General features: G+C 38.2%; 1 protein-coding gene across 9 annotated transcripts in view; it reads right to left on the bottom strand.

Moving 5' to 3' along the window:
- Positions 1-16715, bottom strand: part of EXOC1 (exocyst complex component 1) — a 54582-nt gene extending 37867 nt beyond the window's left edge. For 4 of the 9 annotated variants that reach the window (XM_027544540.1, XM_027544539.1, XM_027544543.1 and 1 more), the window contains exons 1-5: positions 16545-16715; positions 11186-11319; positions 7587-7717; positions 3514-3673; positions 433-453 (exon numbers count right to left, since the gene is read on the bottom strand). In XM_027544540.1, coding sequence (XP_027400341.1) covers positions 433-453; positions 3514-3673; positions 7587-7717; positions 11186-11309 — 436 coding nt within the window. In that variant the 5' untranslated portion in view covers positions 11310-11319; positions 16545-16715. The remainder of the gene's footprint in view (positions 1-432; positions 454-3513; positions 3674-7586; positions 7718-11185; positions 11320-16544) is intronic. The other 5 variants (XM_027544545.1, XM_027544548.1, XM_027544544.1 and 2 more) reach the window with 4 other exon arrangements.
- Positions 16716-17663: the final 948 nt, after the last annotated feature.

Below are 17663 nucleotides of genomic sequence, written 5' to 3'. Positions count from 1 at the left end.
CTTTTGGTACAGGAAATTACAGATTGCAGTACACAAATACAAGCTCCTTAGATAGCATCACCAAGCTCCTGGCCCTTCGAAACAGTCCCTCTGGAAATGTTAGTGTCCTGTGTGCAGCCTTTTAGCCACTAGGGGCAGGGAACGCCCAAATCATTCTATACACTCCTTACACAAGTAAATATTTTAAATAAATAAATATTTTAAACGATCGTAATTATTTCAGAAGTATTTTCTCTTCCATAAACAGTTCTTTGGAAGTCAATAATGAATACTATCATTAATTTTTATTACCATATGGATTTTGTTGTAATACATCTTTCCCTGCACACAATTTCATAAAATATGCAACCAATAGTAAAGAACAATGGCAAGTAATAAAATATTATGGAATATAATATATGGAATAGAATAAGAAGAAAAGGTGTTACGCACCTTCTGTAACTTTAGGCAGTTCTGGAGAGTAAAAGGTATGAAAAAAGCAGAGGAAAGTAAGCAAAGAATATTAGCTGGGTAGAAATGTACACAGGTTTAAATATTAAAAATACTACCCACATCTCATTTGAACTTCATGCTAAATTAAAGCTTAAAAGACAATGGCAAATACAACTACCAACTGGAAATATTCATAAGAAGCTAAATTTCCAGAGTTCATTTTTCTTATTCATTTTCTGACAGTGACTAAAAATACATTTATCTTTCTATTTTCTCTTAGTAACATACAGTACTGCTGAGACCTTGGAGGAGAAAACTGGAAAACAGATTACTTCCTGGGGATTATTTTTAGGTCAGTTGTGACTCATGCATTTAGTCTAGTTATTTTCTCTCAAGACCCAAAACTTTTACCCAGACACTCCCTCACAATGGATTAGTCATAAAAATTGTTAGAAAGGACAAGATGGAACCAATTTAAAACACACACAAGATATCAGTTCAAGTTGGCTTTTAAGAATTCAAGTCAAAGATTAAAAAAAAAAAAAAATCAGGCTGTAAGAATGAAAAAGAAAAGGCCAAACAAAATTTTCTGACTTAACCTGTTAACAAAGCTCTTTTAAAAATATTATTCTACCAAGAAGCCCCAGTTACTAGCATGAACATTCAGTTGTCACCAACGAAAACTACTAAAGCTGTTACTGCAATGAACAGTCTTACTTGAATGATTATTTAGCTCTTAAAAGGAAATGGTGATAATTTCGCATTTGTTTTCTAACATAACCCAAAGCTTAGAGACTTAAAAAAAAAAACCAATTAGTGGCCATGATTTTAAAGTCCAGTAAGACATTAAACTAGTTTATAATTATTAATAAAGCTACTATATAAACTCCATTAAATCAAAGCAATAGTTACTGATTTATAGAAAGTGATTTTCAAAATGAGATCCTTAAGGATCTTAGTATTCTTAAAATTGATCTCAATTAGGTTAATGTTTATAAAAATGTCTACACCTTTGCTTAAGGCTCTAAAAAATTAAATGTCTTTTCTTTTTTTAAAGCTAGTCACCTTATTCTCAAAAAACAGCAATACTCTTATTGATTTTGGTGCTATTCCTCAATGAGAGAAATACAGGTAGGGTATGTATTTTCCCATATTGTTGACTGAACAAAATATACTGGTTTAAAATATATTTTAGGCAATAAATAACATCTTGAAATATATATAATATTTGAAAACGGAACAGAAAGCTTATTAATCATTCACTGACCAGAATGTTCAATCCTGAAATGCTGAAAAAAAAAAAAATTAAATAGCTCAGCTGGTAAAGAATCTGCCTGCAATGCCAGAGACCCCAGTTTGATTCCTGGGTCAGCAAGATCCACTGGAGAAGGGATAGGCTACCCACTTAAGTATTCTTGGGCTTTCTTGGTGGCTCAGCTAGTAAAAAATCTACCTGCAATGCGGGAGACCTGGGTTCAATCCCTGGGTTGGCAAGATCCCCTGGAGAAGTGAACGGCTAACCACTTCAGTATTCTGGCCTGGAGAATTCTGGACTGTATAGTCCATGGGGTTGCAAAGAGTTGGACACAACTAAATGACTTTCACTTTCAGTCAGAGCACATTAAGCTAATATTCAAGGCACGGAAAATTACCATAAATTTCTTAACGGTCATCGGAGGTGAATGTTGGCGAGATGGAAGCCCTGAGGCCTCAGACACAAGGCCAGCCCCACTGTAGGGAGGAGCACAGGGCCTGAGAGATGCCCCTGCCAGTTCCAAGCATCAAGCCTGAAACCAGTAACGGGCTCACTAATTAATAAGTGATGGACAAGAACACTACATTTAAGGAGAGAAAGACAGGCGGCCGAACAGCAAAGGAATTAAGTAAAACAAAATGGAGAAAGGACAGAGGCCAGTAGCTAAGCCAAAGAACAGTCTGAAGCACCTGAAGTTGACATTTTTATAGGTCAAAACGGTTGAATATTGGCAATTTCAGATATTTCAACTTGACAGAACAGAAGATTCTATTTTTAAATGCTAATATACAACTTAGGACAAATCTACTTATTTTTTTTCCCCTTAGTAAAGAGGGGCTACAACTCTGTCCATCTGCTGCCACTTCAATTACTTTCTTTGAGATGAGGAATACAACAAATTCTATCTGCAAGGCACACAGAACCATCTTCTCACAACATGTGTGCCCTTATAAAAGAAATTTTCAAGTTAAAAAAAACCTCATTGTACATTTTCAATAACAGTAGATTTTTTGTCTTATAACAGAAAATAATCCCTAGTAATATTCCTGAAGATGTATGATCTAAAATACCTTAATTTACTTCATGTCTAAGGACTTTACCCTGGATAAAAGAATAATAATCGCTAATATACAACAGTACTTACTACAGCTTTGGCATTGTTCTCATCATGTTCATATATTTAATCCTTACAATAATCTTATGGAGTTGATACTATTATCTCTGTTTCTGAGATAAGAGAAATTGAAACAAAGAGTAAACCAAGGTCACAAAACTATAGTAAGGGACAAAACCAAGATTTGAATCCAGGCAGTCTGACTCCAGACTTGTATTCTTAAATACTATACCAATACACTACACAAAAATACAGCTATAAAGATATTCATCTCAGAGTTGTTTAAAACAAGCAAAGACTGGAAAACTTTTAAAAAGTGACTACTTAAAAAATATCTAATACAATGGAATACTATGGTGCCATTAAAAATACTATTGAGTAAATGTTTAATAAGGAAAATGTTCACGATACATTATATGAAAAAGAATGGGAGGTAACAACATAAATTTATTTAAAAACAAGTATTTAAATATGCATAGAAAAAAAGACCAGAAGAACATCTAACAAAATGTTAACAGTAGTTATATTTCAGGATTAAGTTTATTAAGTGACTGAATCAATTTTCTATAACAAATAAGCATCACTGCTGCAATAAGGAAAATTATTTTTTAAAAAAGATCTTTCAGAGTTTTAATTACTTTGAAGAATGCCAAATTATATATTCACTTACAGATATATTTTATTTTACATATACACTTTTATTTAACTTTACCTTCCAAAAGTTGTGAGCTGACATTGACAAAATCAATTTTCTTCCGAAGATATCGCTGATTCAATTTCCAAATGCATGAAATAAATGCATTCTTTTCAGCAGTGCTGCTGGCAACCCATTTATATATTTTTTCAAAATGTAAATCAAATTCAGGATTTTCCTGCAATAAAAACACATAATAGATATCTATATTTCAATAAAACAAAAAGCTAAAATCACCATTAAAAATCAACTAAGTGACTTGTAGAAAATGGTTCAGAAAATTCAATTTATAGCAAAAATTTATTTGCTTCCCAAAAGAAGCTGGATTAAAAACAACATAGTTGGCAATTTCCCTTCTATATCCGTTAGGTCTATACGTGAAAGTACAGGATGTCTACTTAACGGCATGTGTTTCAGCTTCCTACTTTGTAAGATGACAGTGGTCTTGAGTTTTGATTTTTCTTTTTAAATTGCCTTTGGGGGTTTCAGAGTTACACTTTTTCTTTAATAATGTGCTGTTATTCATAACTGTGATTTGACACTAATTCCTTATAACATATGAGAAAAAATACAACCTATACCCGAGTGTGGTTTCTAAGAATACATGAGGTGGAAAGCAGGGACTGCTCCTGTTTTCAATTCTGAAAACACAGAATAATTAAGAGTGTTTCAAAAGTAGAAAATACTGGTGGCCTTATTTTAATGAAAAAGAAGTTCAACTGATGTGAGAGAACTGCAGTATGCTCTCTACATGTCTCTTAAGTCAAATTACAGCAATAATTTCATGCCTTGATATTCTCCCTTGAATGCAGAACTACTTGATTACTATATAAAAAATGAAAACATATAGATGTACACTTTTCTTTACATCTAAGGAATTAAAAAATAGTCTCAAATGTTTTTAATGTTCTATAGAAGGCTAATCATACATTCAATTAGTTTAAAGTGTTGTTTAGGGGGATAAAATGTAAATAAAGACCACAAACATGGAAGAAAAGTGATACCAGACTTTTATTATGAAGATCTGAGATAATTTAAGGATTAAGACTTGACATATTACACTAGGATGGTTGTATTAATTAATTTATAGCTCAATAAACAGAACTAAAATGACAAGCGATTAAAAACTTTCATTTACAATGAAAAAGTAGTTGCATTAAATTGCTGCAGTCACTATGAAAAACAGTAAGGAGGTTCCTCAAAAGACTAAAAACAGAGTTGCTATATGATCTAGCAATCTCATTCCTGGGCATGTACTGGACAAAACTATAGTATGAAAAGATACATGCACCCCGATGTTCACTGCAGCACTATTTCAATAGTCAAGACATAGAAACAACCTAAACGTCCACCAACAAATGAATGGATAAAGATGATACGGTACATATATACACTGAAATACTGCTAAGTCACTTCAGTCATGTCTGACTCTGTGTGACCCCATAGACTGCAGCCCACCAGGCTCCCCCGTCCCTGGGATTCTCCAGGCAAGAACACTGGAGTGGGTTGCCATTTCCTTCTCCAATGCATGAAAGTGAAAAGTGAAAGTGAAGTCGCCCAGTTGTGTCTGACCCTCAGCGACCCCATGGACTGCAGCCTTCCAGGCTCCTCTGTCCGTGGGATTTTCCAGGCAAGAGTACTGGAGTGGGGTGCCACTGCCTTCTCTGATTGAAATACTACTCAGCCATAAAAAGAATGAAATAATGCTATTTACAACAAACGGATGCAACTAGAGATTATCACACTAAGTGAAGAAAGAGAAGGACAAATACCGTATAGCACTTATATATGGACTATAAAACATGACACAAATGAACTTATCTGCAAAAGAGAAACAGACTCACAGACGCAGAGAACAAACTTGGGGCTGCCAAGGGGGAGGAAAAGGGGAGGAGGGATATGTTGGGAGTCTGGGACTAGCAGATGCAAACTATATATATAGAGAGAGAGAATGAATAAACAAGGTCCAACTGTATGCACAGGGAGCTATATTCAATATCCTGTGCTTAACTATAGTGGAAAAGAAAATGAAAAAGAATGTATATATATGTCTAACTGAATCCCTTTGCTGTACAGCAGAAATTAACACAACATTGTAAATCAACTGTACTTCAGTAAAATACACTTAAAAAAAAGGTAATTGCATTAGTATCTATAAAGAAATCTAACAGTCTTGGCAACCAACATGAAACTTGATGGGAAATGATCTCTTCCTTGGGAATATTTCCCATAATGCCATAAAAGAAGCTGAGTGCTCCAGCAGCAACACTCACACAAATCAATGTGTGATGCTAAATGGCTGTTAGACTATGTATAAAAATTTTATGTTTTATATCCATATATAGCATACACACACCAAGGTGCTTGCATAAAATGAAAAAAAAATCCATTAAGCAAGTCAGCAATGAGGTGTCAGCTGAGGAATGCATTCAAATAAGCATTTAGCAATGTTAGTGAATTACACAAGTCAATGGGCTTATGAAATGTAAAACTACTGAAGAGAAGAAAGCTTTTTAATAAAGGCGAGTTTCTAAAAAGGCCTTAAAGTATTTTGTCTTAAACAGAAAATCTTTCCTCTTGATCCTTCCCAGAATAACAGAAATTATTATATAATGCAAAGTGTTTTTTAAAATCTCATTTTTGTGTTCTTTTCAAATACATACACATGCACCCACACTCAAAGCACCTGTTAGACCCCGTTTTCCACATTCCACATTTTTCTAAAAATTGGGTGCTTTGTAGAAATCAACAAAGGCCCAGTTTTCCCTAAAATACTTACAGAAAAGGCATTCTCTCCACTTTGAAAGAAATCACAACTCTACAGATACGCAGAACTCTCCTAAACTTGTTTTTGTTTCTTTAAAAAATTTCTGTTTGCACCTGACTCAACTGCTTGTCATTCTGAACAGCTTTTAGATCCTCAGAGGTCTGAATCAGGGTCAGCCTAAAACCAGACTTTTATTTTATCAGACTGCTCTACAAAGGTAATTTTCACTTCTCTGTGCCTTTTGAATCAGTGTAAAGACTTGAAGAGCTCACTCATAGGGCACCTGCAGTTACAGTACTATAAGCCTTGCTTACAGCCCCATCCACAGTATAGAGGATATGCTGCAAAGCACCCCCGAGAGCTCTGGAAGGGCCCCTGGGCTATGAAGGAAGATGAGGGCAGGGTTAGAGAGGCTGAGGAGGAGGAGGCACATGCTTTAACCTGAAGAGCTCTACTTGATTTCCTTTTTTTTATTTAAGGGGTACTGCTGTGAAAAGCCTTGAACTGTCAGGAATAAAGGTGCCCCTTTATCACGATTATCATATTATTCAACCTTCTTGGAATTTGAGAGTGACTTAAGCAGAAGGTGTGATATCTTATTCTTTAATATCTTATATTTTATTCTTTCTGGAGAAGGAAATGGCAGCCCACTTCAGTATTGTTGCCTGGAAAATCCCATGGACAGAGGAGCCTGGTGGGCTACAGTCCGTGGGGTCGCAGAAGAGTTGGGCACGACTTAGTGACTTAACAACAACAATCGTATTCTTTAAAGTCCTTAGAATAAGGGGTGTAACTCAGTGCCATCACTTGAGCCACAATATTCAAACCATGGCTTCACAGGGCCAGCTCAGCTGCCTCAGCTGATGATTCTGCATTAATTTGTGAGGGCTACCTGAGGAAGATTCACTTTTATTATATTTTATGTGATTTTGAATGAGGTTTTACCAAAACAATGATTTTTTTAAAAACTCACACTACAAACCACCTTAAAATCCATACTAATTCATGGATTCTATACTAAGTATACCTAATCTAAACAAGAAATGTACAGTCAAGGTTATTTTGCTCTAATTATGTAGCTTGTGAACAAACGTAATTGCAGCTCAAAAAAACCCACCAACAATGAAACAAGCTTACATATTTACTTATTTTTAGTAGCCTAAGACTGAGAAGTGGGAGAATGGAAGGCTGGACAATACACTGTAGACTAATTCAAGGTTAGGTGGTGAACCACTGGGTCACAAAATAAATTTAGATCATCTTAGAAGTCAACATACTATGTTATAAAATGAAAGACACGTCAAAGAAAAAAAGAAAAACATACTTTAATAGCATCCTTGGCATCTACCACAGCCAGGTCTCGAAGGGCCCAAGCAATCTGCCTTTTGTAGAAATCTCCTTTATCAGATTTCTTGACTTTGACCACCTTCACCTGTACAGGGCGTTCAGTTGTCACTGTTGAATAAAACATACACTTTCATTAGAGACATTATTCATTTCTTCATTCTTCATTCATTCATTCACTGCAAACAGCTGTCAGATGCCTATTGTTGTTTAGTTGCTAAGTGGTCTCTGACCCTTTTAGCGGTTTCTGACTCTCATGGACTGTAGCCTGCCAGGCTCCTCTGTCCATGGGATGTCCTAGGCAAGAATACTTGAGTGGGTTGCCATTTCTTTCTCCAGGGGATCTTCCTGATGCAGGGATTGAATGCGTGTCTCCTGCATTGGCAGGCAGATTCTTCACTGCCACCACACGATACTAAAGCAGGAATAGTATTTCATAACAAATGCTATGACTGAGGAATACACAGATTACTAAAAGAAGAATCTAAATCAGACTAGAGGGTCAGAGGCAGATTCCTTAATAAGTAAAACTCTTAAAACTCAACAATAAGACAAAATATTCTGATTAAAAAATGGGCCAAAGACCTTGACAGACATCCAACCAAAGAAAATACACAGATGGTACATAAACATATGAAAAGTGCTCCACATCATTTCTCATGGGGAAAATGCAAATGAAAACAAGTGAGATGCCACTACACACCTACTGTTGCTTAGTCACTAAGTCGTGTCTGACTCTTTTGTGACCCCACAGCCCGTAGCCCGCCAGGCTCCTCTGTCCATGGGATTTCCCAGGCAAGAATACTGGAGTGGGTGGTCATTTCCTTCTTAATGGCCAAAATCCAGAGCACTGACAATACCAAACACATGTGAGGATGTACAGCAACATGTACTGTCATTCACTGATGGTGGGAACTAAAAATGGTATAGTCACTTTGGAAGACAGTCTGGCAATTTCCTAACAAAACTAAATATACTCATACCATACAGTCTAGCAATCATGTTCTCACAGTATTTACTAAAAGAATCTGAAAACATGTCCACACAAAAACCTGCACACAGATGTTTATAGCTGCTTTACTCAAAACTGACAACTTGGAAGCAACCAAGATGTCCTTCAGTAGGTGAATGGATAAATAAATTGTGGTGTATCTGGACAATGGAATGTTATGTAATGCTAAAAACAAGTAAGCTGTAAGCCATGAAAACCACTGGAGGTAACTTAAATGCATATTACTAAATGAAAGAAACCAATCTGAGAAGGCTACATACTATTTGATTCCAATTACTATTTGGTCTTCTGGAAAAGGCAAAACTATGGGGACAGTAAAAAAATGAGTGGTCACCAGGAATTGGGGAAGAGATGAACATGCAGAGCAGAGAGAATTTTTAGGGCAGTGACAATACTGTATGACATTATAATGACAGATATATGTCATTATCCATTTGTCCAAACCAACACCAAGATTGAACCCTAAGGTAAACTATGGATTTGGGGTGATTACAATTTGTTAATGTAGATTTATTCTTGGTAACAAATGTATCATTGTGGTGAGTGGTAGAGAAAGGCTATGCATGTAAGGGTAAAGATATATATGGGAATTCTCTGTACTTTCCTCTCAATATTCTTGTAAACCTAAAACTGCTCTAAAAAATAATAAAGTCTTAAAATGTATTAATGCTAATAAGAATTATCATTTATGATGGTATAAAAAATCTAGGAATAAATAAATACCTAGGAGTAAATACAACACATGTGCAAAAGCCTTTAAAATTATAAAACTTACTGAAAGTCTTTAAAACTATAATCCTTGTTGAAAGGCATTAAAGACGACCAAGAAAACCACACCATATGCATGAACAAGATTTTATATAAAAATGCACGTTCTCTCCAAAGTGAACTATAGATTTAAAACAACTCCAATAAAAATCCTGACAAAATTTGGAACATGACAGGTTGATTACAAAATTTAGATAAAACAACAAAATACCCACAAAACAACATAAAAACCAGATATAAGAAAGTGACCAGAAAAAAACAAACACTTATCACTACAAACATAGATACAGGTAAATCAAAGACTGAAATATGAAAGGTAAAATTATAAAACTTGTAGAAGGTAATACAGGAGAATACTTTTAAGGGCTTTCCTGGTGGCTAAGACAGTAAAGAATCCGCCTGCAATGCAGGTGACCTGGGTTTCATCCCTCAGTAGGGAAGATCCACTGGAGAAGGGAGTGGCAACCCACTCTAGTATTCTTGCCTGGAGAATTCCATGGACAGAGGAGCCTAGTGAGCTACAACGCATGGGGTCACAAAGAGTGAGACACGACTGAGCAACTAACACACGACATGACACATGACAGGGTAGGGAAGGACATCTTAAACAAGAGACAAAAGGCCATAAATGGTCAGATAAACGATCAGACTGATTAATCTGATTTCATTTAAATCATAAATGTCATCAAAAGGCATCATAACAAGTGAAACCACAAGCCACAAACCAGGATGCATATAACCAACAAATTAGCACCCACATTATATAAAGACCTCAAAGAATCAACCAACCAAAAAGGACGAGCAACACAGTAGAAAAATGAATAGAAGGCTTAAACAGGCAACTTTAGGCAATAAATGGCTAATAAAATCATGAACAGAGACTTAGTCTCATTTTTATTTAGGGAAATACAGTTTAAAACCACAATGAGATTCTATTTCACACTCGCCAGATTGGAAACAACTGATAGTCTGTCAAAACCCAGCGTCAAAACCAAGTTTAGACTAAGATGTGGAGAACCCAAAATACACACTGCCTGTGGGAGTGCAATCAATACAACTACTTTTGAAAATAATTTGTTATTATAGTGTTGATCATTCATATGCCTGTGACCCAGCAATCTCATACTTAACTATCTACCCCAGAAAATTCTTGCCTATACACTGGCAGACAAGGACAAGCATGTTTTGTTGCCTGAATAGCAAAATCTGGAGACAAATCTCCTGGTCATCACTAGTAGGATGGGTAAGTAAACAGTTGTACTCTCAGAACAGAACACTACAGAGCAGTGGAAATAAAAGACTCAATAGGCATGGGAGAAACACAGACGTAACACTCACTAACATGAACCTACTGATGAGTGGAAGTCACAAATGAATACATGTGTTACAATCCAATTTATGCTCAGTTTAAAGCAAATCTAACAATACATTATTTGAGATTACAAACATATATGGCAAAATGATAAAGAAAAGCAAGGAAATAGTAAATCAAAACTCAGGATACTCATTACCTCTTAATGAGGGAGGGAAGGGAATGGGAGCAGGGCAGGGCACACAAGAGACTTCAAAGGTAATGGTAATATTCCTTTTATCCTGGGTGGTGGCTACACAAGTGTTCATACCTTTATATATTATGGAAGTGCTTTTGTATCTTTTTAAGATTTAATTAAAGACAACTGAAAAAAATGAATGTGCTGGCCCAACAGTTTTTCCAATCATAGAGACAATGAGAATATTTTATAAACAACCAGGAAATGTCTCCAAGGAATAAAAGAAATCTTTCCTTATTAAATACTCACCTGTGGCACACAAAAAACAGTTCTTTTTCTTTTTTCCTGCCTTGCAGACATTGACAATACTCAGCAGGCGTTCGTCATTTGGAGTAAAAATGTCTCTTTGTAATGCATGCTTGATTGCTGTCATCTTTACTCAGCTGAAAAATTCAGAGTATAGATATTACATTTGTCAAAATCATTCTTCTTATATTGTTCCATTTAGGATTAGGAAAAGACCTTATTTATGGTTAATAAGCATGGGGAAATAATTTCATACATTTGTACACCTACATCATAAAGATAAAAAGCTGTGTGTTTGGAAAAGAAATTAGAGAACCAGTATTATCAAACTCTAAGATCAGAGACGTTACTTTGCCAACAAAGGTCTGTCTAGTCAAGGCTATGGTTTTTCCTGTGGTCATGTATGGATGTGAAAGTTGGACCGTGAAGAAAGCTGAGCACCAAAGAATTGATGCTTTTGAACTGTGGTGTTGGAGAAGACTCTTGAGAGTCCCTTGGACTGCAAGGAGATCCAACCAGTCCATTCTAAAGGAGATCAGCCCTGGGTGTTCTTTGGAAGGAATGATGCTAAAGCTGAAACTCCAGTACTTTGGCCACCTCATGCAAAGAGTTGACTCATTGGAAAAGATTCTGTTGCTGGGAGGGATTGGGGACAGGAGGAGAAGGGGACGACAGAGGATGAGATGGCTGGATGGCATCACTGACTTGATGGACGTGAGTCTAAGTGAACTCCGGGAGTTGGCGATGGATAGGGAGGCCTGGCGTACTGCGATTCATGGGGTCACAAAGAGTTGGACACGACTGATTGACTGAACTGAACTGAAGATCTTTTGAAGTGCTCACCAAATACTAAATATTTTTAAAAGATTTAAGAAAAATTAAAAGGCCCATTACCAATATTTAAATATAAATCTCTATATAAATAACTTTTACAACTCAACAACAAAAAAACAAATAACCCAATTAAAAATTGAGAAAAGGATTTGGGAGACATCTCTCCAAGGAAGACATATGAATGGTTAAAAATGACATGGAAAGATGCTCAACATCATTAGCCATTAGGGAATCATAAATTAAAATAATGAGATACCCACCACTTTACACCTGCTAGGATGGCTAAAATTAGAAAGACAAGTGTTGGTAAGGGAAGTCTCATATACTCCTGATGATTGTAAAATACTGCGGCTGCTCTGGAAAATAATTTGGTGGTTTCAAACAGTTAAATGTGAATTTACCACATGATCCAGCAATTCCATTCCTAGGTATATACTTAAGAAAACTGAAAATGTATGTCCACACAAAAACATGCCCATAAACGTCCACTGCAGCATTATTCACAATAGCCAAAAGTGGAAACATCTCAAATGTCCTGGGGAACAACAAAATGAAATGTACCCATACAGTGGCATATTATTTGGCCATAAAAAGGAGCAAAGTACTGATACATACTACTGACACACACATGAATCCTAAAGACATTATGTTAAGTGAAAGAAGTCAGTTGCCATGGGCCACATATTTCATGATTCCGTTTATATGAAATGTCCAGAGCAGACAAATCCACACAGACAGACTGATTTCTGGTTGCCAGGGGTGGGGGGCAAGCAGGTGTGAGGAGTGACTGCTAATGTGTATGGGGCTTCTTCTGGGGATGATGAATATGTCCTTCAATGAGACAGTATTGATGGGTGTATAACCCTGTGAATATATTGAAAAGCACTGAATTATATATTTGAAAAGGGTGAATTTTATGGTATATTAATTATATCTCAAAAAAGCTGTTATTAGAAAATAGTTTTCCACTCGTCTTCCTTTTCTCATCTAATTCAACGTCTTTTTTCAAATATCAACTTAAATATTTTTTAAACATCTCTTTTCAATTTTATTTGTTAAATATACCGAATACATATTTGTGTGTGTGTGTATGTGTGTGTATTACTATTTCCAATGCAGGTGTATAGTATTTAATACATGTGAGCTGGTTTAGGAAATTAATTTATACTCCTAATACTGTTTCTATGGGAAAATGAAGGAATTATGAGTTTTAAATAAATGACTTTTAATGTATTTTTATAATACAATGACTCTTTTGAGTAAAATTGAGGAGTTTTCAAAAGAGTCAATAATACAACATTGTATTATAAAACTATGACTCTTTTGAAAACTCCTCAATTTTACTCAATCTGTAACATTTTTATCTCTGCTCCAACTCAAAAAAATTGCTTTTCTCAGAAAAACCACATCTTCCCATTTCCATCCCTATTCCCCCTCATCTCAGCCTCCGGTCTTCTGACCTCCCCTTCCATCCTGTTCTCTTAGAACATCTGGCCTCTCCAAGCTTAATTTCTTTCCCAGTCTAGCCTGGAGGCAGTGTTTATTTCCATACACCCACACCATTCCTTTCAATGATATGTTCCACGTGTAGACCAGTTCACCCTGCTCATCAATCTCTATAAACTGTCTTTTTTTCTCTCCTTCTCCTGGGCTACCATATGGCACTTAAGAAGGTCTCATATCCATGTCCATTGTACTCATTACAACTTTTAAATCCAATCAATGCTAAACTTTCAATGTTGCTCAGCCATTCCTTAACACTTCTTTGATTCCCTCGTCCTACTCCATCGGTGTTGCAAATCCTTATTTCTCTCCTTCAACCCCCAATTCTGTCTACTCCCTCTCTGCAAATGACTTCACCATCTACCCTGGAAAGAATATAAAATCATGAAGAGCAAGTTTCCCCAACTGCTTTCTTCATCCTTCTACATTCCATTTTAACCTCCATTCCACCCATTATAAAATGTCTATGTTACTATCTCTTCATATGTTCTAGATCCTACACTATGCTAAAAGCTCAACTCTATCCTTTGCTGAAGCCACCCTGGATACTGGCCAGTTTGCTTTTCTATCTCCAGGCTCTTGTTCGTGTAATTTCTTTTTTCTCAAATTCTTTTCTCCCTGGGAAATTCCAATTCAATCTGCTAAAATAAGACCTCTTTTGTGAAATAGTCACACACCCAAAAAAACCCCAAAACTCCTTTCCTACTTCTCTAACATTTCCCCTCTATTCTGCTAACACAGCACTTACAAACCATATTGTCCAGCTAGTTGTATTCTTTTCCCAGTAAGAGTATTTCCTTGCAGGCAAGGCCTGTGTCTTATTCATCCTTATATTCCCAGAACTTGGCAAAGACATAGCAGACAGTTAATAAATTCACCAAAATGAAGGTACCAAATAACCTGACAGCTAAAGCATTTTGCTAATTTTCCTTCATCTACACATAATTTATCCTTTCTGGTCCTACTGCCAAGGTACAATCCAGGTTTACACCAACTACATCTATTTAACACCATAGCATCTGGTTACCTCTTTGCAAGCTTCCATAACCCCAAAACTCTCAACAAATAATATTAAAACATATCTTTCATCATAATATGCCCTTGCTCAACACTTTTCTAATGCTCCCAAAGACAAACCTTTCACTCCAAGCCCTCTGATCATTCTAGCCTTTAAATCTTTGCTCAGGAGATTTTCCATGCAGAGGGTATTATCTACCCAAATCCTAACTACATTCCATAATTTACATGAACTTGATTCATCAGTCAATCCTAAAGGAAATCAGTCCTGAATGTTCAGTGCAAGGGCTGATGCTGAAGCTGAAACTCCAATACTTTGGCCATCTGATGCAAGGAACTGACTCCTTGAAAAAGACCCTGATGCTGGGAAAGGTTGAAGGGAGAAGCGGATGACAGAGGATGAGATGGTTAGATGGCATCACTGACTTGATGGAGATAAGTTTGAGCAAGCTCTGGGAGTTGGTGATGGACATGGAATCCTGGCATGCTGCAGTCCATGGGGGTCACAGAGTCGGACATGACTGAGCAAATAAAATGAACTGATTCAATACAGACCTTAATCCAAATTGATTTCTCCTCTCAACTGCTATACCACTTACTGTATTTGTTAAACATCCAGTACTTGCTATCCAACTGGTTCATTAAGTCACAAGTTCCTGGATCTCAAGAACTCTCTTCAAGGGGCAGGGGGGATGGCTGGGGGAGGAGGTGTTTTAGCAGTTTCATATTCTGTCTTTGTAGGTACTAAACAAATACCTCTTGAGGAAATCTAAGCTGAATTATAAAAACTGGTTCACCCAATCCCTCTTTGGTCAAAAGCACGGACTGACAATATGGTAAGTGGTAAAAACAAGAGAGGAAATAGGCACAGTTGATAAAGGAGTTTGCTTGAAAAGCACTACACATTCAGCAAACACTGATGCCTACTACTGCTGCTGCTGCTGCTGTTACTAAGTCGCTTCAGTCTGTGACCCCATAGGCGGCAGCCCACAGGCTCCCCCGTCCCTGGGATTCTCCAGGCAAGAACACTGAGTGGGTTGCCATTTCCTTCTCCAATGCATGAAAGTGAAAAGTGAAAGTGAAGTCGCTCAGTCGTGTCCAACTCTTAGCGACTCCATGGACTGCAGCCCACCAGGCTCCTCCGTCCATGGGATTTTCCAGGCAAGAGTACTGGAGTGGGGTGCCACTGCCTTCTCCGGATGCCCACTAAGTGCCAGGCAAAATTTTAGGTTATCATGGTGAATATGACAGACATATCCACGAAGACTCTTGCCTCCAACGGCATCTACTTTATGAACATGGCGTGAGAAACTCTCCAGTGTTTGTAATACTCTTTTGGTAAATCAGTGAATAAGTCATTAGAGGTTCTTTAAAACTATTTTCCAGGTATAAGAACCCATGTCTGACCACGTTCCAGAGGCAGTCAGCCACAATACTCTATGTTGGTCGTTGTTTCCTTAAATTCAGCCAGATCTACAGGATGTGACAGATAACTTGTAAGCAGTACTGTCATGAGAGTGAGTGCGTGTGGGTAAGTACCCTGTCTGCTATCCAGACACCTTAGTGCATGCAGCACTGAAGAGAACACGCCATGCATGGCAACAGGGAAATGCACTTATGAGATTTAGAAGAAAATGAGGATTTGGACAAAGAAGGGAAAGGTACTGCCACGCCCTCCCCTCCTGGTCCAAGCCAAAGAAGAAACTGTTCAAGACCGTTTTTTACGATGAAATCTGATTTTCATGGGCGGAACCGGAAAAGGATGTCTGGGCTGCCCTCCCAGTCCCCCAGGATAACAAGGGGTAACGGGATCCTCCCACCGGCCTCTCCGCCTTACCCAGAAAGGCTGGGAAGAGAAGGGGGCTTTGACGGCGGAGGGAGCAGTACCCAACCCCCGGCGCTGGACCAGCACCAGGACTGAGGAGCCGCCTGAGACCTTGGCGTCCACCCCTCCGTTCATTTGTCCGCTGCCGCCAGGACCGCCCGGCAGCCGCGGCCGAAGGCTTACCGCAAGGCCGGACCGAGCCCGGCTGTGCCGAGGCGGGTCCTCCAACACGGAGACCGGACAGGCCTGGGGGCGGCCACCGTTACTAGGATGAACCGCTCAATTAAGCAGTGAACTGGAAGCAGCCGTCCGGCCACAACTTCCTATATCCGGGCACGTGACACACCTCCTCGCCGGAAGTCTGTTGGGTTGAGAAGGAAGCAGTCGCGGCTTTGGCCTTGGTGAGGGGGTGGGGTCAGGTCTCTCCGGAGGGGGCGTGTCTAGGACTTGCAGGAGCGGCCCCTGTCGCTGGAGACTGACTGCGGACCTGGGGGATTTGGTGTGCGTATTCCTTTCTCTAGAAGACTTATTTATTCAGCTGTTTTCAACAGTTCACTTACGAAGAGATCTGATCAAATGTTTTCTTTTTTGCACGCCTAAAGTTCAGTTAAATCTAGATCAGTTCAGTTCAGTCGCTCAGTCGTGTCCCTATGGACTTGGCGACCCCATGGACTGCAGCTCGCCAGGCTTCCCTGTCCATCACCAACCCCCATGAGCTTGCTCAAACATATGTACTTCGAGTCGGTGATGTCATCCAACCATCTAATCCTCTCTCATCCCCTTCTCCTCCTACCTTCAATCTTTCCCAGCATCAGGGTCTTTTCCAGTGAGTCAGTTCTTTGTATCAGGTGCCAAAGTACTGGAGTTTCAGCTTCAACATCAGTCCTTCCACTGAACATTCAGCACTGGTTTCCTTTAGGATTGACTGGTGCGATCTCCTTGTAGTCCAAGGTACTCTCAAGAGTCTTCTCCAACAGCGCAGTTCAAAAGCATCAATTCTTGGGCACTCAGTTTTATTTATAGTCCAGCTCTCACATCCATACAAGACCACTGAAAAAACCATAGCCTTGACTAGATGAACCTTTGTTGGCAAAGTAATGTCTCTGCTTTTGAATATGCTATCTAGGTTGGTCATAACTTTTCTTCCAAGGAGTAACCATCTTTTAATCTCATGGCTGCAATCACCATCTGCAGTGATTTTGGAGCCTCCCCAAAATAAAATCAGCCACTGTTTCCACTGTTTCCCCATCTATTTGCCATCAAGTGATGGGACCGGATGCCATGATCTTAGTTTTCTGAGTG

The sequence above is a fragment of the Bos indicus x Bos taurus genome, chromosome 6 (genome assembly GCF_003369695.1).
Source record: "Bos indicus x Bos taurus breed Angus x Brahman F1 hybrid chromosome 6, Bos_hybrid_MaternalHap_v2.0, whole genome shotgun sequence".
Classification (NCBI taxonomy): Eukaryota; Metazoa; Chordata; class Mammalia; order Artiodactyla; family Bovidae; genus Bos; species Bos indicus x Bos taurus.
Note: the sequence above shows the minus strand (reverse complement) of the source record. Positions and strands in the feature narration are given on the sequence as shown.